This window comes from Danio rerio, chromosome 20 (genome assembly GCF_052040795.2).
Source record: "Danio rerio strain M-AB ecotype USA chromosome 20, GRCz13ab, whole genome shotgun sequence".
Lineage (NCBI taxonomy): Eukaryota > Metazoa > Chordata > Actinopteri > Cypriniformes > Danionidae > Danio > Danio rerio.
In genome coordinates, this window is record NC_141040.1 from 53,050,257 (window position 1) to 53,077,196 (window position 26,940).

Consider the following 26,940-nt stretch of genomic DNA (forward strand, 5'->3'; position numbering starts at 1 on the left):
CCACACCGGATGCCACTCCTGTCAGCTAAGAACAGGAAACTGAGGCTACAATTCACACAGGCTCACCAAAATTGGTTTTGGATTTTTTCAAAGTGGCACACTTTAGTACCAATTGAGCATTGTGTCAATGCCACAGCCTACCTGAGTATTGTTGCTGATCATGTCTATTCCTTTATGACCACAGTGTACTCATCTTCTGATGGCTACTTCCAGCAGGATAACACACCATGTCATAAAGCGCGAATCATCTCAGACTGGTTTCTTGAACATGACAATGAGTTCACTGATCTCAAATGGCCTCCACAGTCATCAGAACTCAAATTAATTAAGCACCTTTGGGATGTGGTGAAACCGGAGATTCGCATCATGGATGTGCATGATGCTATCATGTCAATATGGAGCAAAATCTCTGAGGAATATTTCCAGTACCTTGTTGAATCTATGCCAAGAAGGATTAAGGCAGTTCTGAAGGCAAAAGGGGGTCAAACCCGGTACTAGAAATGTGTATCTAATAAAGTGGCCGGTGAGTGGATTATCTCTAAAACAATATCTTGTCTCAAACTACTAAAATGCCAATAAAAGTCACTTTGATAAACTGAGTTGAATTTTTTTTCAATATCAAATGTCGACAGAGCAGAGATCAACATCCAGCATAATAATGCTAATCATGCAATTAACCAGTATTTTTACAGTGTAGTGATACAAATACGTGATGTCAAGACCTGGCTGGCTGTGCATTTATCTGAAAATAATGTGCACACCTTAGAATGTTCATCAGCAAAATATTCACCTCTTCGTCTCTGGTGATTATCAAACCAACAACTCGGCCATCAACATGAGCCACGAATGCCTGAAGAGCAGTTCCGTCCTGAGGAGGAGAAACAGTGTTTAAATCATCTGTCTACAGTCTGAGATCAAGTGTGTGGGTTTCATTGACAGACCGAGTTTTTTCGGGCCTGCAGGAACAGATCCAGATCTTCAATGATGGAGTCTCTCTGGCTGAGACTTTCGGTTAAACTCTGGACTGCTGGGATATCTGACGACACCGCCACACGCACCTCCAGTCTCCTGAGAATATACAGAAAGTTATACGGTTTCTGAAGCACAAATAAATCCATGATCCAGGTCTGTATTGTTAAAGTTTTACTTGTTATAACTTTACAATAAGGTTTCATTTGTTTACATTTTGTTAAGTCTCTAAACATTTGATGTATGAATGACTTTTTCATTGCCAGTGTGTGAATGGTCTGTAAACCAACAATATCTGATGGCAGTTTGGCCACTTTTTGATTTAGTGGCTAATTCAAATGAATTTGTACGATCTTCTTTGTACAATTTAGTACAAATTGCTCATCCCCAATGACGATGGGTTTAGGGATGGGGTTTGGTGCCACGAGTTCTTTTAAAAATCTTATATTTTTGTTTGACTGAACTCTTACGACTGATCTCGTATCTTTTTTAGCTCATTTAGATGATTCAGTACCTGGTCAGTCCCCATCTGTGACACACGTAGAGTTCCTGCGGGAAGGTGCTGGTGTCACGAGGAGCGACTCTGATGAAGGACTGAAGCAGCGGGAAATCTGCAGCCAGCTTAGGTACGGAGATCACACAGAAATCCCGCTCCTGTGGACAATGTTGTGGAAAGTTATACTTGTAAAAAATTGAGTTACTTTGAAAAAGGAACTAGAAATGTTTTTTAAGAAATGTTTTTAAATGCTTTTTAAAGTTAATAAAATTTACTTTTCTTAGTTTTATATATACTATCTGACAAAAGTCTTGTCGTCGATCTCAGTTGTAAGAGCAACAAATAACTTGACTTCCAGTTGATCATTTGGAAAAGTGGCTGAATGTTCCTTACAAACATATTTTTGTTGCATATTAGTAGACCACTGTAATCTACAAATGTGGGTCCACACAAAACAAAACCTTTGTTGCGGCACACTTATAAGCGCAACACTGACGACCCATGTCTCAGAACCATTCTTGGTCCCACTTTATATTAAGTGTCCCTAACTACTATGTACTTACATCAAAAAATAAATACAATGTACTTACTGTGTTTATAATGTATTTGAGAACACTTGTGGTGCTTTTGAGTTGGGATAGAGGTTAGGTTATGGACAGGTTTGGTAGTATGGGTAGGTTTAAGGGTAGGTTAAAATGTAAGGGATGGTCAACAGTGTATTTACAAATGTAATTACAAAAGTTAATTACAGATGTAATTACATACATGTATTTAATTAAGCATAAGTACACAATAAATACATGTATTTACACAATAAGTACATTGTAACAAACTATTAATTCCTATGTAAGTACATATTAGTTAAGGCCACTTAATATAAAGTGGGACCCAATTCTTCTTCTTCCACTTGTTTTAATTATGGTTGGCAGCACAACATGGCGTCTCTATGAAACACTCTAACAGGTAAAAAGAGTCTTCAGAGCTATATCATGCATGTTAATGACGTTGCACCTCATTCACAGTAGAGCTCGCTGAAGTCTTTCTCATAAATTAATGCTGAAAACTCCAAGACGTCACGTTGTACCGGCCGGTACAGACATCAAATCTCCAAGCTGGAATTTACACAATGATCTCATCGCTGTGACGCAGCTTCAAAATTTCTTTTCAATCCAGAAGAACAAATTTGCTCGAAATAATGCAAAAACAACCAATTTTTTATTTTTTTTTTGTGAAATATATGTGTCCTAATAGTGTTTTAAGCAACATTTGACACGTATATGACTGTCAACAACTCAAAACCTTATTGTTGTTACAATTATAACTTATTGTTTCTTTTTTTAGGTAAAGTACTTGTTTAGTCTGTCTTAGGTTATGTGTATAGTTAACTATTTATAGTAGGCCATATAGTTAGATTACCGCTCTGGTATGTTAGTTATTTACATGTTTAAATATTGCTCTTAAATCCTAGTGCTATTATTTATGTAGCGCTGTGAGACACAACATTTCATTCCACTTTGTGTACACACATACAGTTGAAGTCAATATTATTAGCCCCTTTTTTTTCTTCTTTTTTAAATATTTCCCAAATGATGTTTAACAGAGCAAGGAAATTTTCACAGTATGTCTGATAATATTTTTTCTTCTTCAAAGAGTCTAATTTGTTTTATTTCGGCTAGAATGAAAGCAGTTTTTAATTTTTTAAAACACCATTTTAGGGACAAAATTATTAGCCCCTTTAAGCTATATATTTTTTTCTCGATAATCTACAGAGCAAATCACTGTTATACAATAACTAGCCTAATTACCCTAACCTGCTTAGTTAACCTAATTAACATAGTTAAGCCTTTAAATGTCACTTTAAGCTGTATAGAAATGTCTTGAAAAATATCTAGTCAAATATTATTTACTGTCATCATGGCAAAGATAAAATAAATCAGTTATTAGAAATGAGTTATTAAAACTTTTATGTTCAGAAATGTGTTGAAAAAAAAACTTCTCTCTGTTAAACAGAAATTAGGAAAAAATAAGGGGGCTAATAATTCAGGGGGGCTGATAATTCTGACTTCAACTGTATAGCGGAATACAAAAAAGCTTAACTTAACACTTTAGCATTTGAATATTCGCTTTACTTAGCCAGCTGATGCACTTACCGGGAAAAGTTTGAACAGGTACGGCAGGAAATCGGCTGATCTGTAGGGAAAGAGAAATAACAAAAGAAATGAAAGCCGTTCAGTATAGCGGCATTGATTTGGCCACTAGAAGGAAAGTGTGGTCTTGTTGCTCTCGCTGTCACTTTAAGCATTCTACTCATTAATTACATGTTCATGCTCTGTGGGGAGCGACAGGCCTCCATATTCCACAACAGCTGGCCAATAAGGTGGCACACAGACCAGCGCAGCAGGAGCCAATAACACTCAGACTGATTTCTACAGCAGCCACTGGAGCTCGGCCAGACAGACAGACCGCTTTCAGTTAACCACATTCATTTAACCAGTAGGCCTACAAGTTCTCGGACTTCTGACTGACTGCTGATGTACTGTACAATAGGCAGACCCACGCCGCAGAACTCTTTTTAAGCCCATTGAGTCGATTTTTTTTGTTTGTAAACAATATATTTATTCAGTTTTTATATTAATTTCAGTCATTACTGATGAATATGCAAATGATTATATGATTTATTTACAATACAGATTGTAAGGTAGTATTTTGAAATAATAACTTGACTTCTAGTTAATCATTTGGTATCAGAAGTGGCTTATATGAAAGGCAAAGGCCTCTAGATTACACAAATTTTACCACAATAAAATATGATCATGCCTTGATTTTTCATTATTTAATTAGGACAGTAAGACAGAAGTATTGTCACTTAACTAATATAGAATATTATAGAAAAATATAGAACAGGGATTCGCAAACTTCTTTATCCCGGGACCCACCAAGGCAAGTAATTCAATCTCAAGCCCCATTGTAATATTGTATTATGGAAAAATGGGTAAAAAAAAATGTATCCATACTGTAACGACGGGAAGCGACACTCAAAATAGAAGGTAAGATCCACATACAGGTTTATTCAAAGTCAGGCAAGCGATGGTCAATTCAGGTGCACACAGATATATGCAGACAATCCAGAATCGTAGTCAAATAATAAGCAAAAGGTCAAAAGGCAGGCAGCAGACAAGGACAAAAGGATAAGCTAGGCTAATAATCAAAAACACGGCAAAGGCAGACAAAGGAAACGCGTTGTAATGTCACTGATACAGCTAACAAGACTCTGCAACGTGTGTGGAAAAGAGAGGTTTAAATAGTCCAAATAATCATTGTGTGAGTGGCTTCATCCGCTTGTTAAGTGTGACGTCACGCGAAGCGGCTTTCGGGTCCAAGCGCTCTATTCAACTGAATGGGAAATCTTATGAAATGGTAATAATAAACGTTTACAAAGCGATTTAATACTTTCAAAAATCACGATCGCAGTATATATGTCCATGCCTAATATCCGATGGCCAGAAAGTGATTTTTTTTTATAAATTGTTAAATTTTTGGCATTTGTGATGCAGCAAGCCCAGAGATTGTTGTGTACACTATGATTTTATTTAAAATTTACTTTAATGTGTGATAGGAATAAAACGTGATCATAAACGAATGATTTCTCCACTCAAATGAGTGACGACTTGGACCCGGAAACAGTATTACATACGTCATCACTTAACAAGCGGATAGTTTAATCAGACTGGATCTTGAACCGGTTGTGTGTGTGTGTGTGTGTGTGACTGGGTGTTGTAGTCCAAAACATGGCAGATATGTAGTTCAAGGAGTGTGAATGTTTACCAGCGACCTCTGGTGGTTAGCGATCGCTGGTAATCATGACACATACAAAGCAGTCAAAAATGTATGAAGAGCGGCATTTTGGATTTTGCGATTTGATATGCACAAAATGAGGCTCGAAGTGCTTTTTGTGGGATGTTGCCTGTGATATATTTTTTGTTGTTGAAAAAGATAGTCTTCTTTTTTCAGAAAAGAATATGATCAACCTTTGATCAAGCTCTTTGATTATGATCAAGCCCCGTCACATCGCAGTAACTCCACTGCTAGTGTATAGTCATAAGAAACTAAATAGCTTTTTGATCGACTACTACAAGCTGGTAAAAGGTCAGATAAATATGCCAATGCAATTAACGTTATTGCTGAATTGATCTAATATTTACACATTTGCTTGAGGAAGGAATGATGGGGTAGTTACATTACTATTACTATTTTCCATAACATTTATCCCTGCCATAACATTAGCTGACGTCAAAACTAACAGATAGCACTTTAGCTATTTATTGATTAGCAATCTGTCAACCTTTGGATGCAAATAGCTTCAAATGGTAGAATAACAATAAAATAAAAGGTTTAGCCTATTAAAATCAATGGCCTATCCAGAAATTAAATAAAGCTATAAAATCTATTTCACTTTTAAGAATGCACAGATCTATAATGAAGCATCTGACTACTTTAATAACTGTTTGTGCTCATTTAAGAGAAAATTAGCAGTGTTTAAAATACAACACGCTGACGGAGCAAAAAAAAATAAACCAAAAAAATAATCACTTTTCCGACGGTCCCTTACTGAGAGCTCCGCTCTGTGCGCGCTCTATTGGCTAATCGCAGATTGCGAGGGCTCAAACGGAGCAGTGCTCGTAATGTCGAGCGAAAAAAAGAAAAAGGCAGCTGTGAAACATCACCAGCTCTGTCTTTTTGTAGGAAACACACTTTAGATATTTTTAGGGTAAGAGGTTTTTGAGTTATTGCCGTCAATCGTACTGGTTTTGATTCACCGCAATGTAAATACAGCTGCAGCTATGTGACGTTGCGCGACCCACCTTTGACCCACAGTTTGAAAACCCCTGATATAGAATATTTATAGAATATAAAGTCATGGTGCAGTGGAAAAAGAATGAATATTGTGTATGACTCTTCTGAGCTTGGAGGACTGCATCCATACATCTCTGCAATGACTCAAATCACATATTAATAAAGTCATCTGGAATGGCAAAGAAAGTGTTCTTGCAGGACTCCCAGAGTTCATCAAGATTCTTTGGATTCATCTTCAATGCCTCCTTCATTTTACTCAAGACATGCTTCATAATGTTTATGTCTGGTGACTGGGCTGGCCAATCCTGGAGCACCTTGATCTTTGCTTTCAGGAACTTTAATGTGGAGGCTGAAGTATGAGAAGGAGCGCTATCCTGCTGGAGAATTTGCCCTCTCCTGTGGTTTGTAATGTAATGGGCAGCACAAATGTCCTGATACCTCAGGCTGTTGATGTTGCCATCCACTCTGCAGATCTCTCGCACGCCCCAATACTGAATGTAACCCCAAACCATAATTTTTCCTTCACCAAACTTGACAGATTATTTTTTGTGAGAATCTTGGGTCCATGAGGGTTCCAGTAGGTCTTCTGCAGTATTTGTGATGATTGGGATTCAGTTCAACAGATGATTCATCAGAAAAATCGACCTTAAGCCACTTTTCCAAATGATCAACTAAAAGTCAAGTTATTATTTACTGCTTTTACAACTCGGACCGACAACAAGAGTAAACTCTCAAAATTGTTCTGCATAAATCCACTTTTCTATTTTTTTCTTTTTTTTTTTTTTACGAATTCTGCGCAAAAAATAGCAAAATATGTCTGCAGATTCTGTCTTGCCCTGACTATAAGACAAACAGTTGAAAGCAACATTATTACCCTTTATCTTTTCAAATATTTCCCTAGTGATGTTTAACAGAGCAAGGACATTTTCACATAAGGATTTTATGATCTTCTTTCTCTCAATTGGCTGTTTAGAACAAACCACTGTTTTCCAGTGACTTGCCTGATTGACCCAACTTGCCTATTTAACCTAGTTAAGCCTTTAAATTGCCCTGTAAGCCGAATGTCTTGCTAAATAACTAGTTAAATAGTTTGTACTGCAATAATGGCAAAGACAAAAGAAATTGGTTATTAGATATTTGTTAAATATTTGTTTAAATGTTTAAACATTAACCGTCATTTGGGAAATATTAAATAATAGCAAACTGCTAGCTCTCTGCAACTCTCACATGGTCACCCACTGAAGCTAAGCAGGGCTGCGCCTGGTGAGTACCTGGATGGGAGACCACATGGGAAAGCTACGTTGCTGCTGGAAGTGGTGTTAGTGAGGCCAGAAGGAGGCGCTCAACCTACGGTCTGTGTGGGTCCTAATTCCCCAGTATAGTGATGGGGAATCTATACTGCTCAGTAAGCGCCGTCTTTCGGATGAGACATTAAACCGAGGTCCTGACTCTCTGTGGTCGTTAAAAATCCCAGAATATCCTTCAAAAAAGAGTAGGGGTTTAACCCGGGTATCCTGGCCAAATCGGCCCACTGCGGTCTAGCGCAACATGGCTGCCGTTGCATCATCCAGGTGGATGCTGCACACTGGTGGTGGATGAGGAGATTCCCCTCATTGTGTAAAGCGCTTTGAGTGCCCAGAAAAGTGCTATATAAATGTGAGAAATTATTATTATTATTATTATTATAAAAAGATAAAAAATTTCAGACAAGGCCTAATAATTTTGCCTTCAACTGTATTTCACAGTATTGCTAAAGTTTCAACACAAACAATCACAACAGTGTTTTTCCATGACAAATCTCCGCCCTTGCATTACAAAAATTGTGTTTTCATGTTACTTTCTAGTGTAAATATAGAGACATTCTTAAATCAAGATTCTGTACATTTGCTGTACTTTTACTGTACATTTATTTCTGAAGTTACTTAAATTTTTCCTCAAAGAACCCCCACCAAAAAAAAACTGTTAAAACTTAGTTTTGAGACTTAATGTTTTCTTTCAAGTAATTTTCATAGGCTCACTGTCGTATCCTGGCAAGAAGGTTGCTGATTCGAGTTTCGGCTGGGTGCTCCGGTTACCCCCATAGTCCAAACACATGCGCTATAGGTGAGTTAGATAAGCTAAATTGGCCATAGTGTATGAGTGTGTGTGAATGAGAGAGTGTGTATGGGTGTTTTTAAGTACTGGGTTGTGGGTGGAAGGTATCCGCTGTGTAAAACCCATGCTGGAATAGTTTTCTGTTTATTCCAGTGGCGACCCCTGACTACATTTAGAAGAACCTGATACATATGCACAAGTACTTTTTTTTTAATTTTAGCTCAGCGTTTAATACTGTTCAACCACATGTTTTAATTAGGAAACTAAAAAAGTTAGGAGTAAATCCTAAAATTATTGTATGGTATTACTTTTTTTTTTTTTTTTTTTACCTAACCGAACTCAGGCAGTCAAAGTAAATAACAGTTTGTCAAAAGTTAAAAATAGTAGTTCTGGTGTCTCTCAGGGTTGTGTGAGCTTATGACTCATGTTTACTTTATATACTAATGAGTGCTCAAGCAGGCACTCACACAATTTTATTCTTAAATATTTAGATAATACGGTAATTTTAAGTTTGCTGAAAAAACAAGATCCTGTTTCTGTTTAATTTTCTGAAATTGATTCTTTTGTTGAGTGGCGTGATGAAAACTCCTTAAAAGTTAATACGAAAAAAACGAAGAAAATAATATTTGATCCCAAGTGTATTGTCCAGCATTTACCAGTGTTTGTACATAATCAAGAAATCACTCAGTCATACAAGTATTTGGGAATTTACATAGATAGGGCTCTAATATGGGACACCCACGTAAGTTGGATTTGTAAAAAGCTTCTCCCAAGACTTTGGGCTCTATTTTGACGGTCCATGCGCAGAGCGCAAAACGCAGGGTGCAACCGCTTTCAGGGCGTGTCAGGACGCGTTTTTGCTAATTTAAGGACGGGAAAATGTGCTTTGCGCCGCGGCGCATGGTCTAAAAGGGTTGAGTTTATTTTCTTAATGAGTTATAGGTGTGTTTTGAGAATAAACCAATTAGAGTCTCATCTCCCATTCTCTTTAAGAGTCAGCTGCGTCACGCCAAGAGCGCATTCACTATTTACAGGACGCAAAGTAAGTCTAAGTGGAAAAAATGAGCATTTCACTAGCAAACAGTTAAAAGTTAACAGTTTTTTTTTATTTTTTATTTTTTTACAGAAAACTGTTAAACAGAGCATCTACTGCGTGAGAATGAGAGATAATGGATCTACTTTCACATTCGCTCTTGGATAGGAAAACCTTTACGCACAGACATCAATTAGTCTATAAATAATTAATTTAGTTTGTTAAGCGCAAATATTAGTTTCAAAACTATTTTCTAAATTCAGTTCTAATTTCCAGCAAACGAATAAATGAATAATAATAACAAAGTGTGCTCAAAAACCTGAGTTATATCCTAAAACACATGCTGTGCTCCATATGGTCTAAAACCTGACAGGTGGGCAAATCTAAGCTTGTTTTTAATAAAACAAATATAAATATGGATATAATAAATAATACTGCTAATAATAATAACATTATACAAAAGCAAATTGTGTTGAATGAACTGAAAAAGCCTCCCGAGATGAAGAAGACATAAAAGCAGTGATTTTTCGTATTTATGTAGCCTAGAAAATAATATGTTTTGTAATATTTTAATCCTTTATATTTCTATTCTATATCTATTCTTATTATATATTATATATATCCTTAATATTTACATTTTTTCATATGTAAAGATATTTGCCTATTGCTCTCTTGTGCATATTAAGCAGTGCGTAAGCGAGGCGCAACTCTGCGCCGGAGTTTAGACCGGGTTAGTTTTGGTCTAATGAAAAATCTATTATAAATTCTCAAAATAGCAACGCGCCAGCGGTCCGCCTCAGAACGCTTCCTTTTTAGACCAGAACGCCTATGGGCGCACAAATGAGCGCTAATGCATTTGCTATTTAAACAGCGTAGCGCAACGCCTCAAAACCACTCTTGCGCCAAGCTGAAACTACCAAAAGACTACTGCGCCATGCCTTGCGCCACACTGCGCCGGGTGTATGATAGGGCCCTCAATTTTCAACGAAGGCTATGGTTCTATGGTGTTGACAAGAAAATCATACTTATCTTCTCAGGCTACTTGTTTTATCTACATGGTATGGCAATCTTTCTGTAAATCTGAAATCAAAATTTTTTATTATCATCAAAATTGCTGAGACTAATAGTATCAGAAACCTTTACAAACACTTTACGAGCAATGCACTTTAAATGAAGCTAAAAGAATTTTAAACAATCCATCCCATGTACTCTTCCCATTTTATGATCTTTTACCTTTTGGTAGAAGATACAGAACCTTCCGCTGGAAGCGGAACAGACTTAGTTCTTTTATCCCAGTGTCAATGAGACTGTTGAACACTGATCGATAGTGTGCAGATGTTTTTCTTGTATGTAATCCCTTTACAAGGTTGCTTATTTTATAGTTTTTTATTGTGTCAGAACTTGCTGAAGTGCTCTGTGAATCCAAAGAAATTTTCCCCTTGAGGGACGATAAAGTATATAAACAAACAAACATACGTTGAAGCAAAATGAGTGAATGAATTAATATTTTCATGTACATGAATCTTAATTTTAGAGTTTGTAGATACATGTAGATCTATAGCAATATTTTTTTTTATTCTTTTTTTATTCTATTTTAAGAAGTCTTTACCTCATTTCAAACTTCTTTTCCATGGTGAAGAGCTGGATGCAGAATGCATTAGAAGGCCCATCTGGTTCAGAATCCTCACAGCAGTCCACTGTTTCTTTAATGCATGGCTCAGTGTATTCTGTCTAATAGGAAAAATTAACAAAAATGATACTTGTGGCTCCTGATGATACATTGAGGTCTTTTGAACGAAACGATCAGTCTGTGCAAAACATCCTTGGCAAACAGTCCTGAGTGCGTTCACCACACGGCAAGCTTACTCTTGCATAATGACATACAGTTGAAGTCAAAACATTTCGCCCTGCTTTCTTTTTCAAATGTTTCCCAAATAATGTTTAACAGAGCAAAGAATTTTTCACAGCATTTCCTATAATATTTTTTCTTCTGGAGAAAGTCTGATTTGTTTTATTTTGGCTAGAATAAAAAGCAGTTTTTAATTTTTTATAAACTATTTTAAAGTCAAAATTATTAGCCCACTTAAGCAATATTTTTTCGATTGTCTGCAGAACAAACCATCGTACATTGACTTTCCTAATTACCATACACTCTCAGAAATAAAGGTACACGAGCTGTCACTGGGGTGGTACCTTTACAAAAGGTAAAAATTTGTACCTTAAAGGTCCATATTAATAACTCAAGAGTACATATTAGTATTTTATAAGTACAAAAGTGTTCCTCTTAAAATTTTTAGGTACTAATATATACTTTTGAAGTACCAATATGGACCCTTTAAGTACAAATGTGCACCTTTTGAAAAGGTACCACCTCAGTGAAAGCTAGTTTACCTTTTTTTTCTGAGAGTGTTGCCTAATTAACCTAGTTAAGCCTTTAAATGCCACTTTAAGCTGTATAGATGTGTCTTGAAAAATATCTAGTCTAATATTATTAATTGTCATCATGGCAAAGATAAAAGAAATCAGTTATTAGAAATAAGTTATTAAAACTATTATGTTTAGAAATGTGTTGAAAAAATCTTCTTTTATTAAACAGAAATTGGGGGAAAAACATAGGTGGGCTAATAATTCTGACTTAAATTGTATAACCCATTAATAAAATGCAACATAATTCTCTAAGAGGCTAACACAATGTCTCAAAGATGGTGTTTATCTCTGACCTGAGATATGTCTGTGTACTGGTCTCCTCCTGCCGTCTCTTCCTCTGCCGTCTGTTCACCCTGTGAAAGTATTTGGGTTAGTAAAACACAGTCTAACACGCTGAACTTCTCTTCTGAAACTCACTTCCACAGGTTCATTGGTTTCATCAGATTGCTGAGCATCATTGGCAGGGTTTTCCTCCTCCAGTTGATGCGGTTCCTCTTGTTGAGATGGATCTGTCTTTGTCAGTCCTTCAAATGCTCCAAGTTCAAAGCACTTGTTGAGAAGCTTCAGATCCACGTGAGCGCTCACACTGATGAAGCCAACGACTGCTCCGTCACTCTGAGTATGTAAATCAACACACAAATCAACACTTTTATTGATTTTTTTTTTTTGCTATTCTGTAAAAATACTCAATGTGAGGTAAACAGGATGCAAAAACCATAAAGTATTGCACAAAATCATGTTCATCACTATTAATCATATCCAAAATAAACGTTTATATTTACAGAAAATATTTGTGCATACTGTGTATATACTATATACAGTGCATCCGGAAAGTATTCATAGTGCTTCACTTTTTCCACATTATTTATGTTACAGCCTTATTCCAAAATGGATTAAATTGATTTATTTCCTCAAAATTCTACACACGACACCCCGTAATGACAATGTGAAAAAAAAAGAGTTTTTGAAGTTGTTGTAAACTTACAAAAAATAAACCCTGAAAAATCATGTGTACATCAGTATTCACAGAGTTTGCTCAATACTGTGTTGATGCATCTTTGGCAGCAATTACAGCCTCAAGTATTTTTGAATATGATGCCACAAGCTTGGCACACCTGTCTTTGGGAATTTTTGCCCATTCCTCTTTGCAGTACCTCTCAAGCTCTATCAGGTTGGATGGGAAGCGACAGTGTACAGCCATTTTCAGATCTCTCCAGAGATGTTCAATAGGATTTAGGTCTGGGTTCTGGCTGGGCCACTCAAGGACATTCACCGAGATGTTGGGAAGCCACTCCATTTATATTCTGGCGGTGTGCTTTGGGTCATTGTCCTGCTGGAAGATGAACCATCGTCCCAGTCTGAGGTCAAGAGCTCTCTGAAGCAGGTCTTCATTCAGGATGTCTCTGTACATTGCTGCATTCATCTTTCCCTCTATCCTGACTAGTCTTCCAGTTCCTGCTGCTGAAAAACATCCCCACAGCATGATGCTGCCACCACCATGCTTCACTGTAGGGATGGTATTAGCCTGGTGATGAGCGCTGCCTGGTTTTCTTCAAACGTAATGCCATTCACTCCAAAGAGTTTATTTTTAATCTCATCAGAGCGGAGAATTCAGTGTTTTATGGTCTGAGAGTCCTTCAGAGGCCTTTTGGCAAATTCCATGCGGGGAGTAGCTTCCGTCTGGCCACTCTACCATACAGGCCTGATTGGTGGATTGCTGCACAGATGGATGTCCTTCTGTAAGGTTCTCCTCTCTCCACAGAAGAACGCTGGAGCTCAGACAGAGCGAGTATCGGGTTATTGATCACCTCCCTGACTAAAGTCCTTCTCTCTGATCACTCAGCTTAGAAAACCGGCCAGCTCTAGGAAGAGTCCAGGTGGTTCCAAACATCTTCCACTTACAGATGATGGAGGCTACTGTGCTCATTGGAACTTTCAGAGCAGCGGAAATGTTTTTGTAACCTTCCCCAGCCTTGTGCCTCAAGACAATCCTATCACAGAGGTCTAAAGACAATTCCTTTGTCTTCATGCTTGGTTTGCGCTTTGACATGCACTGTCAACCCTGGGACCTTATATAGACAGGTGTATGCCATGTCCAATCAACTGAATTGACCACAGCTGAACTCCAATGAAGCTGCTGAAACATCTCAAGAATGATCAGTACAAACAGAATGTACCTGAACTCAATTTAGAGCTTCACAGCAAAGGCTGTAAATACTGATGTACATGTGATTTTTCAGGTTTTTTATTTTTATAAAATTTGCAACAATTTCAAAAACTTTTTTCACATTGTCATTATGTCGTATTGTGTGTAGAATTTTGAGGAATTAAATTAATTTAATCCATTTTGGAATAAGACTGTAATATAAAAAAGTGGAAAAAGTAAAGTGCTATGAATACTTTCTGGATGCACTTTATATATCACTGAGAAAAACAATATTGCAATGTCAAATTTTTCCAATAATATGCAGCCCTAACATAAAGGAATGAAATTAACTTAAGATTTTATAAATTTAAGTGGATATAACCTAAAACAATTGAGTTGTCCACCGCAAAAAAACATAATTGTGCTGTTTCAGCTTCTTTTGAATAAGTAGGTTGATCAAACAGCAAACGTCCTTTTTTAAGTGTACTTAACAAAGCTTGTTTTTTGAACAAATTTATTAACAATTTATATTTTAATATTTTTTTTTATTTACAGTCATTTTGCTTCTCCCGTAAATGTTTCTTGATTCAAGATATCTTTAAAACTAATACAAAAAGCAGAGCATCTTTTTTGGCATTTATGATTTTGGAGTAAAATACGACCAGGACATGCTCTTGACAGATTTCATAAGATAGACCCATATATAATTTAAACCTTTTATAAAAGGCCTAGAAAAACAACAGCTATTTAATAATTGATGACTTTTCTCTGGAAAGAAGAAAAAAACCCGCTGTAATCCTCCTGGGCAATGTAGTACAGTTGTCCCGCTGAACGGTCGGGACATTCAGACAAAAGGCAGAACGGCTACAGATGTCTGGACACAATATGTTCAGTGTGAGTATGTCTTGGCAGGGCAGGAGCCTCGTCTGCCATATGTCGCATGAGCACATGTCAGCATGAGCCGCAGGGGAGAGACTGAGGCGATCTGTCGTCCTGTCATTCCTGAGAAAACACAAACTAACACAATTTCTGACCCGCCTCACAGTATGCAAAGTTGAACTATACGGCAACCAAAAATCCTTCAGTTGCTTTGGATTGAAAGGCATTACAAAGACAAAAGGGTTCATTTGTCATTTCTCTTATATGCGCAGTGTGATATATATATATATTTATACAGATACAGTTAGAATTGTTAGCTCTCCTGAATTATTAGCCCCCCAGTAGATTTCCCCCCCAATTTCTGTTTAACGGTAAGATTTTTTGTCAACACATTTCTAAACATAATTGTTTTAATAACTCATTTCTAATAACTGGTTTATTTTAGGCTACGCAGTGGCGCAGTTGGTAGTGCTGTCACCTCACAGGTTTCCTCCGGGTGCTCCTGTTTCCCCCACAGTTCAAAGACATGCTGTACAAGTAAAATGGGTTGGCTAAAATGTCCATGAGTGTGAATGACTGTATGGATGTTTCTAAGAGATGGGTTGCGGCTGAAAGGGCATCCGCTGCGTAAAAATATGTTGGCGGTTCATTCCGCTGTGTCGACCCTGGATTAATAAAGGGACTAAGCCAAAAAGAAAACGAATGAATGATTTATTTTATCTTTGTCATGTTGACAGCACATAATATTTGACTAGATAATTTTCAAGACATTAGTATTAAGCTTTAAGTGACATTTAAAGGCTTAACTAGGTTAATTAGGCGTGTTAGGGTAATTAGGCAAGTCATTGTACAACAGTGGTTTGTTCTGTTGACAATAGAAAACAAATATCGCTTAAGGAGGGTAATAATATTGACCTTAAAATGGTTTTTAAAAAATTAAAAACTGCTTTTATTGTAGATGAAAATAAACAAATATTATCAAAAATACTGTTACAAATTCCTTGTTCTGTTCAACATCATTTGGGGAAATAAAACCAACAATAGGGCTGATCATTTTGACTTCAACTAGATTTGTTTAAAGCGTCACATGATGCAAGACACCATAAATACACACTCAGAAATGAAGTATAAAATCTGGTACTAAAGGTACACTTTGGTACCATACAGGTGAACATTAGTACGTTTAAGGTTCACTTTTGTTTCTTTAGGGTTTACTATTGTACCTAAAAGATACTATGAGGTACACATTTGTACTTTTTAGGTTTCACTCAAAAAAATTATATGTTGGCTTTAATTCACTTTTTTATGTCAACAGGTTCCACGTGACCAAGTATAGTTACCTTAAAGAAAGAATATTTATTTTAGTGAACTTAAGTTGGTTACATAGTTTAATCAACATTGATAATTTAGCTTTAATCTATTTAGTTATTGAACTTAATTAACTCTAGGGAGATACTTTGGTTTTTATATTCATTCATTTTCTTGTCGGCTTAGTCCCTTGTCCCTTTAACCAGTTGGGTTAAAAGTTTGGTGCTTTGTTGGGTTATTTTTAGCCTTTGTTGATTTATTTATTTTATAACTCAACCAGTTAAACATTTTGAATTTCAGCAGCCAACTGATTTAACTGACAGAACAGCTGTATTAATATGCATACGTAATGTTTTTTGGTCATAAAATTTATTTTAGCACAAACGCAATGATGTTTTTGTTGTTTTTTTAATCAAATTGCCTCTCCGTGTCGTGTTTTTTTATTTTAGCTTTACCAGGACTCTTAATTTGATGATACAAATGCGCGATTCATAGCCGATCTATATACGGATGAAAACGCTTTCTCTAACTCCGTGTTCATTTCTACAGTTTTTTTTTTTTTTTTTTTTTGAAGAAATGATACACATATTTGAGATATTAGTGGTTGAGCCACTTTTTGGCAAAATAACCCAACAAATTAGTTATTTTGTAACCCAAATTGTTGGGTTGACCTTAACAACTCGGTGCCAATAAAACCTATCAATAGGTTACCTGTTGGGTTATTATTAACCCTACTGTTTTAAGTAAGTATTTGCAGAATATTGAAGTCAGAATTATAAGCCCCCCTGAATTATTAGACTCCCTGTTTCCACAATTTTTGTTTAATGGAGAGCAGATTTTTTTCAACACATTTCTAAACATAAAAGTTTTATTAACTCATTTCTAATAACTGATTTATTTTATCTTTGCCTTGATGACACTAAATAATATTTGACTAGATATTTTTCAAGACACTTCTATACAGCTTAAAGTGACATTTAAAGGCTTAAATAGGTTAATTAGGTTAACAAGGCAGGTTAGGGAAATTAGGCAAGTTATTGTAAAACGATGGTTTGTTCTGTAGACAGTCGGGGAAAAAAATAGCTTAAAGGGGCTAATAATTTTGACCTTAAAATTATGTTTAAAAAATTAGTAACTGCTTTTATTCGTGTTGAAATAATAAAAAAAGAGACTTTCTCCAGAAGAAAAAATATGATCAGACATATTGTGAAAATTTCCTTGCTCTGTTAAACATCATTTAGGAAATATTTAAAAAAGAAAAAAATTAATTTTATTACCCCCTTGCTTAATTTTCCCCCCAATTTCTGTTTAATGGAGAGAAGATTTTTTTCAACACATTTCTATAATAGTTTTAATAACTCATCTCTATATTAACTGATTTATTTTATCTTTGATATGATGACAGTGCATAATATTTAACTAAATAGTTTTCAAGACACTTCTATACAGCTTAAAGTGACATTTAAAGGATTAACTATGTTGATTAGGTAACTAGGCAGGTTAGGGTAATTAGGCAAGTTGTTGTATGCAATGTTTTGTTCTGTAGACTATCAAAAAAAATAGTTAGCTTAAAGGGGCTAATAATTTTGTGCCTAAAATGGATTTTTAAAAAATGTAAAACTGCTTTTATTCTAGCCGAAATAAAAAAAATAAGACTTTCTCCAGAAGAAAAAAAACATTATCAGACATACTGTAAAAATTTCTTTGCTCTGTTAAACATCGTTAGGGAAAAAAAAAAAAAATTCAAATTGGGGCTAATAATTCTGACTTCAACTGTATATAACATGGATTTTTTTTTTACTTGCTTTGATAATCAGAGAGTAAAACAAAAAATTTTATATGGACAATTAAAAATAGAGTTGCAGGACACTTGCAGGATGACACTGTATGTCTGTAACAAAATGTAAACCATTCAAAGTATTTTAAATAGCCACTTAAAGAGCTAAAATATGCTGTCCACGTATGTGGACACTATTGAAGGTTAAAGATATCCTACAAACCTACTGATACTAACATCTAAAAAACATTCTTTTAATTTCATGGGACCTTTAATAGTGTATTTTTGAATTTTTCTTTATTATACTGAAAAGAAAAACGCCATCTCAAAGTTCAAAATCTCAAAACTGACAGGTGCATGAAGAAGCAGTGTAAAAACCAGCCTTCACTACTAACTTCACAGACGGCTGTGTGGTGCTCCTGTTCTTGTGTCTCGATGAGCTCAGACAGGACGAACGGCCCGTATGTCTCCACCAGTGGCGTGATCTGCTCTCCAAATATGTGCATGAGGTCATCGTGATCTTCCACTCTGGGGAATTAAAAGATATTGCACTGGGATTTGAATACGTCGCCGAGCTGCAAATGTTCTGTATGAACTGTATATTGATATAAACTGTGTACAGCAGAACCAAAACCGTCTAGACATGGATCACGACTGGCTTTACACAAGATGAAACTGCAGAATTACACAGAAACATGGCGGTTCAGCTCAAACAGGAAAAAAAAAAGTCTATTTTAGGACCGTTTTTTTTTTCTTTCAAATCTTTCTGTAATGTTACATTATTAACAGTGTATTTAAGTTCTTTATCATCTTTTACATTGCAAAATGCTAAGCAATTTAAATGTGTAAATGTATTAGTCAATAAACAATTTATTATTGCTATTATTATATATTATTGCGATATATTACATGTCTGTATTTAATTATCTGTACAGTATTTAAAAATAAAAAGGGATTCAATATTTTAGTATTTTTATACAACTTATGTATAATTCTTATTCTTTTTTATGTAAGCTTTGAAATTTGCCTTTTCAATTTGTTTATAATGTTGTTTGTTAATTTTGTTTATTTTCAATAAATACCCTCTGTGGTAAAGTAGTTAAAAGCCCATTTGATAATTTATAAAATATAATTTTAACATTTGATTTAATCTGTCAAGCTATTGTAAGTTTAAACATTTCCAATAAAAATATTGGCATTTACTTTTACTTTTTTGTCCATTTACATTTAATTTGTCAACACATTTCTAAACATAATATTTTTAATAACTCATTTCTAATAACATTTCTAATAAGCTTAAAGTGACATTTAAAGGCATATAGGTTTATTGGATTAGCTAGGCTGGATAGGGTAATTAGGCAAGTAATTTCATAATGATGGTTTGTTCTGTAGAGTATCGAAAAATATATAGCTTAAAGGGGCTAATAATTTTGACCTTAAAAAGGTTTTAAAAATTTAATTTAAATCTTAATTTAAATAAACTGCTATTATTCTAGCTGAAATAAAACAATTAAGACTTTCTCCAGAAGAAAAAATATTATCAGACATACTGTGAAAATTGTCTTGCTCTGTTAAACATCATTTGAGAAATATTAAAAAAAAAAAAAAATCAAAAGGAGGCTAATAATTCTGACTTCAACTGTATATGACTGTGAATTATTACCTCCTTGTTTATTTCCCCCCAAATTTGTGTTTAACGGAGAGAAGATTTTTTCAACACGGTTATAAACATAATAGTTTTATTAACTAATTTCTAATAAATGATTTATTTTATCTGTCACATGACGACAGTACATAATATTTTGCTAGATATTTTTCAAGATACTAGTAGTCAGCTAAAGGGTCATTTAAAGGCTTTACTAGGTTAATTAGGTTAACTAGGCAGGTTAGGGTAATCAGGAAGGTTATTGTATATCGATGGTTTGTTCTGTAGACTATCGAAAGAAAACATAGCTTAAAGGGGCTAATAATTTTGACCTTAAAATAGATCTTAAAAAATTAAAAACAGCTTTTATCTTGGTCGAAATAAAATAAAAAAGACTTTCTCAAGAAGAAAACATATTATCAGACATACTGTGAAAAAATTTGCTCTGTTAAACATCATTTTGGAAATATTTAAAAGGAAAAAACATTCAAACGGGGGCTAATAATTCTGACTTCTACTGTATATATGTATGCTCTATGTAAATATATAAATGCTTTAATAAAATTTTAATAAAATATATTATATCATTACGATATATTTAGGAATATATATTTATATTTTTAAGTGCAATTTAAATAAATAAATAAACAATTTAAGGTCAATATTATTAGCCCCTTTCAGCTATATTTTTTTTAGAACAAACCATCTGCAAAACAAACCATCATTATACAATAACTTTCCTAATTACCCTAACCTGCCTAGTTAACCTAATTACCCTAGTTAAGCCTTTAAATGCCACTTTAAGCTGTATAGAAGTGTCTGAAAAATATCTGGTAAAATACTTTTTACTGTCATCATGATACAGATAAAATAAATCAGTTATTAGAGATGAGTTATTAAAACTATTATGTTTAGAAATGTACTGAAAAAATCTCTCCGTTAAATAGAAATTGGGGAAAAAAATAAACAGGGGGCTAATAATTCTGACTTTAACTGTATATATATATATATATATATATATATATATATATATATATATATATATATATATATATATATATATATATATATATATATATATATATACAGTACCTCATATATTTTATATTAATATAAAATTATTATTTATATAATTTATAAATCTAAAATGTAATAATTTAGAGCAAGCATAAAATTACTATATATACAGAGCATCCGGAAAGTATTCATAACACTTCACTTTTTTCACCTTTTTTTGTACATGTGATTTTTCAGGTTTTTATTATTAATAATTTAAAACAATTTCAAAAACTCTTTTTCCACATTCTCATTATGGGGTATTGTGTGTAGAATTTTGAGAAAATAAATGAATTGAATCCACTTTGGAATAAGGCTGTAACATAAACAAATGTGGAAAAAGTGAAACACTATCAATACTTTAATATGTATGCATATTAAGTAAATGTAAGTAAAAGTAAATGCCAATATTTTATTACAAGTGTTTAAACTTAAAAAAAAAAAGATAGATAATAAAATTATATTTTATAAATTATTAAAATAGCTTTTAACTACATTACTACAGAAGGTATTTTTTGACAACAAACAAAATAAAAAACATTATAAACTAATTGAAAAGGCAAGTTTCATGCTTACATAAAAACAAAAAGAATTATATAAGAGTTATAGGAAAAATTCTAAAATATTGAATCTCTTTTTAATAACCAATATATATTATATTTTATAATATATATTATTATTATTATTTTCTCAATATATTTATATAAAAAAAGTATTTTAAATATATTTAAAAACGCAAGTATTTAACTGGCATGCACAAAAGGTAACAATGCAGGGAAATAAATGATTGGGTGATTTGTAAACCTGGCTTTGCGGATGTGCAGTCGAGGACAGTGATCGTGTCGATGACAAACATAAGCTGAATACTGAGCTTCATCCGTAACAGAAGTCATGGGTTCAAAGATCTTCTGCAGCGCTGCCTCTAATATAAAGACAATTATGACAGAATAATGTCTTAACATCATTTGAACAATTTTGCCATCACTGCCGGCATACAAAATATGTCCATGTGCATTTATTTCCTACCAAGTGCACCTCCGTATGGGGTCAGGAGACAGATGTGTTCCAGCTCCACAACCGCACTGAAAACAGTCCTGGAAGAAAATAAAGATCAAATCCGATATAACCTGACTGAATGGCATTGCTGTACAGCCAATGCAATTTGTGCTGCCTAAAACAAGATTCATATCCACTCTAACCCAATAACTGTCGCTTTATTACATGAAAAATAAACCAGTGAGCAGCAATAGGGAAGAAATGTAATGCTCAAAGGTGAACCAATACAAAACATATTTCAACCGAGACCCAAAATAGATAAAGTGTTTTCATTCAGCTTGATAGAAAGAAAACATCCAAAATATTATTACATGTTTCTGTTATTGTACTTTGTCAGTTAAAATATATATTTGTAATATATTGTTCCTCAAATTGAGTTTTTTTCTCCTGCTCTGAGCTATAAAATCTTTAAAACTTAAAAAATGTATAAAACTTTACAGTTGCATTCATGTCAGGACATGTTAATTCATAATTAATTATGATTATAATTAATTTTTTTTATTATATATATATACAGGTCAGAATTATTATCCCTCCTGAATTATTAGCTCCCCTGTATATATTTAATAACTCAGTTCTAATAACTGATTTCTTTCATCTTTGCCATGAAGACGGCACGTAATATTTGACTAGATATTTTTCAAGATACTATTAAGCTTAACGTGACATTTAAAGGCTTAACTAGGTTAATTAAGCAAGTTAGGGTAATTAGGCAAGTCATTGTGTAGCGATGATTTGTTCTGTAGACAATAGAAAAAAATATATTGTGTGAGGGGCCTAATAATATTGACCTTAAAATGGATTAAAAAAAATTAAATACTACATTTATTCTAGCAGAAATAAACAAATAAGACTTTCTCCAGAAGAAAAAAATATTATAGAAAATACTGTGAAAAAATCCTTGCTCTATTAAACATCATTTGGGAAATATTTGAAAAATTCACAGGAGGGTTAATCATTTTGACTTCAACTGTATATACACAGTCCAACATTGTTCAGTAAGCTAGTATGCAAATTAGTGCACATTTATCCAAATATTGCCTTATTTTCATATCTAATCATAATTTTTGGGAAAATTATCATATTCACCTGCAGTGCCCTGCCTGTACAGTACAGTAGTTTGCCTGACTATTTCTTTAGCGCCCCCTATAGAGAAAAATCTCCCTCCAACCCCACTATTTTAATAATCCAGCTGATAAAAAGTCCAAATATAGCACAAAAAATCTAAAGAAACATAAAAAATAGAATAATTCAATAAAAAGTGCCGTAATTTACCTCACTATTGCTTTAGTGCCACCTTTAGAGGTAAATGTCCCTCCAGTCCCCGCAATTTTAAAAATCCAGTTCATAAAAAGTCCAAATATAACCCTAAAAATCTAAAAAAATAAAATAAAAAATAACATATATATATATATATATATATATATATATATATATATATATATATATATATATATATATATATATATGAAAGGGCAGAATATTAGATAAAAAGTACAGTAGTTTACATGATCTCTTTAGTGCCCCCAATAGAGAAAAATCTCCCTCCAAGCTCCCTATTTTTAAAACTACAGCTTATAAAAAGTGCAAATATAACACTAAAATAAAAAAAGAAATGGCAGAATATTAGATAAAAAGTACAGTAGTTTACCTGAATATCTCTTTAGCGCCACCTATGGAAAAGCCAGGTTGAGCCACAAACAGCCGCAGGAAGAGAGTGTTCATGGGCTGGAGGATAGAAAAACAAGATTCTCAGGAACTCTCCAAAAACATTTTGAGTATTAATGGACATCAGGTTTTATTTACTCTTCCTACCGTCAATTTCTCTGCACTGGCGTAATTTTGAAGCCGATTCTGCCAGCATGCCTGATCCACCAGCTCTTCTATTGGGTGATCTGAGAAAGATGCGTGGGCCAAAACTTCATTCTTACTGGAGCTCAGGGTCACGGCTAAATTTGCTTTCTCACTGCAATGAAAATAGAGAAACATGTCCTGTAACGATTCATTCATCTTCCTTATTTATCTGGGGTCGCCACTGCGGAATGAACCGCAAACTATTCCAGCATATGTTTTACAGACCAGATGCCCTTCCAGCCGCAACCCAGCACTGGGAAAATCCTGTAATGATCTATATCATATATGGAAATATTTTTAAAAATCCAGTTTATGCAAAACAGTCCAATTATAACTCCCCCCCAAAAAAAAGGAATGAATATTGCAGCATATGTGTATATATATATATATATATATATGTGTATATATATATATATATATATATATATATTCAATTCAAAATAATAATAAAATTATATATATATATATATATATATATATATATATATATATATATATATATATATATATATATATATATATAATTTTATTATTATTTTAATTAATTACATTTTAATTAAACGTAGCAGACATTAAAGTGATTTTACATATATGTGTAAATTATCTTCTTCAAAGTGGACCTTTTATGCAAAAAATACTATTATAAGGGGTGTAAACACAGTTGTGTGGCAACAGTGCGTAAATATAGCTAATTATTAATTAATTTCATTTTTTATAATCACACTTGATAAAAACAAGTCTGCCGAAACTCTTCAATTGACATTTTCCATATGTGCATGTCATTAGAGGGGGTAAAAGCCCCATCCATTAGTGACAATCTTTACCTCATTAGCATAGTCTTGTTTTTTAATCTGCCACTATGCTGACACGCACGCATTTGTAGCTCCACCCTCTATTGAAAAAAAGCAAATCTCATTTGAATTTAAAGTGAGTGACCAAAATGGCCCAATTAGGATCGGTTTCAAGGCATTATAAAACATTATTTGTGTGGTATTTCGAGCTGAAACTTCACATTCTGAAAAACAATTAATTTTGCAACAATTTATTTGTTGAATTTAAACTAACAAATTAAATTTAGTAATGTTCAGCTTAATTTATTTGTTTAAATTTAACATAAACTAATTGTTTACAACACCTTAATCTAAAAAAAGTAAGTAAATTCGAGGAATCATCTTTGAATAATTTTTTTCAGCGTACACACAATCAGAGACTTAATTTACATCTTGTAAAAAAGGGCATAATAGGTCCCATTGAAGGTTTTAAATAACTATAGAGTCAAAATAAGGTTGAAAAAATAAATTCAGTATCTTTTATCGAATTTTGAAATAACATAATTTACCTAACCTGTAACATTCAATATTATATTTTTAAAAATGTCTTGCTAACAAATGGGTAAAACCTAATGGTTTGAAGTATAGTGGAAAATTATAAAGTTTTAAACTGAGTATTATCAGGCTCCACTGTGATCCTTAAAAAAAACACATGTAATGCAAGAAAATGAAAGCCTACTGAAAAAATAATTTCTTGGATTTACAATTTTTAAGGTAAGTAAGTGGTTGCAAATAATTTCTATGGGCTGAATTTAAACAAATTAAATTTAGTAATGTTTAATTTGTTTAAATTCAGCCTATAAATTATTTGCAACCACTTACCTTAATAAAATTTAGTACCTCTAATCAATAATATTTTCAGTGATTTACTGTTTTGAAGCCTTGTGACCTCTTAAATGTAACCCATATATGTGTTGTAATATTTCCTGGTTTATTAGTTTTCATGACTCTTCTTACTTACAGGAGATTGATGACATTAAGTCTCCCGAACACGGCAACAGATGCCGGACTGATCAGATGATTGATCTCTTCAGCATCTGACCATTCAGTTCTCCTCACGGTCACACTTTCTGCTTTACCAGTGGATGAAGTGATGGTGCTCATTTTCTCTAATACAATGAACATGTGTGATTAGACACAGACATAAATTGTGTTATACAGTTATTACAGTGCTCGAAAGTTTACATACCCCTTGAAGAATCTGTTAAAATGTGAATAATTGTAACAAAATATGAGAGATCATACAAAACGCATGCTATTTTTAGGACCAGACAGAATCTGTGGACATTTTTGCTATTTCTGCAGAGAATTTTGTAAAAAAAAACTGCTGATTTATGCGATTTTGGGAGTATCATAATTAAAAACTTAATATATGAAATAAAAAATTGTAAATGTTAAATATTAATTTTAATATTTAACATTTACTATGCAACTCCAATTTCCAAAATCCACTTATTTAATAAACAAAGCAAGTCTCTTATATAATATATCTACTAAAAGACGGAAAATATTACTTTACAAACTTCATTGTAAATAAATCAAATGAACAATTTTATATTAGTCAATAATATTACTGAAATTAATTTAAAAAGTGAATAAATATAAAATTACACACATTTACACACGTAGACTCAATGATTAACTAAAAATCTGCCGAAATTTTCACATTTCTGCAAGCACAGATTCTGTGTGGGCCTAGTTATTGTTTATTAAGTACTGTCCTGATTAAGCTATTTTGCATAAAATATGTCTATATGTAGTGCACAAAAAAAAAACATAGGTGAAATTTTAAAAAATAACCCCTTGCAAAAGTTTGGTTTGTGGTTTCCTAATGATCTACCAGTGTTTTTTTGTTGTTGATGAGTCTCTTGTTTGTTCTGAGCAGTTCAACTGACTGCTGTTCTTCAAAAAAAAAAAAACCCCTCCATGTCCCCTAGATTCTACAGCCTCCTCTGCAGATTTGAGCTCTTTCCAGCAGCGAATCAAAGTAAATTCAAGGTAAATTGCACTTTATTTGTGTTCCAGGAAACATGCAAGTTCAGTGCTCAGCATAATTGAGAACACCCCATTTAGAAAATTTATATTTTTATAATTATAGTTTAAAATTTATATTTATTAAAATATTTAAATAATTATATATTTTAAATTAATATTTATTTTATTTTATCAATATATTTTATTACTTATTAAATAAAAATTTATATTTAAAACTAATATTTATTTTTATTTATTTTATTAATATTTTTGATTTCTTATTGAATATAGGCAATGCATTTTGGTGCATTTAAACAAAACAGATTTATTAAACAGATATATTTATTAATATGATATTTTAGTCACTAAACATATTTAGAAATAGAAAGATAATACAATAAAATCAAGCTAAATTTAGCTAAAGTAAATTACAACCTATAAAATTTCAACAAAATTTTCCTTTTTTGTTTTTGCTTCTCTTGATTTTTCCTCTTTTGAAAAAAAAAATTGTATTTAATATTTTCCTATCAAATTTTTTGGCG

The 26,940-nt window shown here is 33.4% G+C and overlaps 1 protein-coding gene across 11 annotated transcripts in view; it reads right to left on the reverse strand.

Moving 5' to 3' along the window:
- cfap61 (cilia and flagella associated protein 61) overlaps positions 1-26,940 on the reverse strand; it is a 111,818-nt gene that overhangs the window by 81,679 nt on the left and 3,199 nt on the right. For 6 of the 11 annotated variants that reach the window (XM_087298703.1, XM_087298705.1, XM_087298704.1 and 3 more), the window contains 13 exons: positions 25,386-25,533; positions 23,556-23,706; positions 23,392-23,468; positions 21,711-21,778; positions 21,489-21,606; positions 18,379-18,511; positions 12,291-12,488; positions 12,167-12,226; positions 11,056-11,177; positions 3,616-3,655; positions 1,484-1,623; positions 942-1,068; positions 791-868 (listed from right to left, as the gene is read on the reverse strand). In XM_087298703.1, coding sequence (XP_087154829.1) covers positions 791-868; positions 942-1,068; positions 1,484-1,623; positions 3,616-3,655; positions 11,056-11,177; positions 12,167-12,226; positions 12,291-12,488; positions 18,379-18,511; positions 21,489-21,606; positions 21,711-21,778; positions 23,392-23,468; positions 23,556-23,706; positions 25,386-25,528 — 1,455 coding nt within the window. In that variant the 5' untranslated portion in view covers positions 25,529-25,533. Of the gene's footprint in view, positions 1-790; positions 869-941; positions 1,069-1,483; positions 1,624-3,615; positions 3,656-11,055; positions 11,178-12,166; positions 12,227-12,290; positions 12,489-14,806; positions 15,022-18,378; positions 18,512-21,488; positions 21,607-21,710; positions 21,779-23,391; positions 23,469-23,546; positions 23,707-25,385; positions 25,534-26,940 lie in introns of those variants that run through there. The other 5 variants (XM_087298698.1, XM_087298699.1, XM_087298697.1 and 2 more) reach the window with 2 other exon arrangements.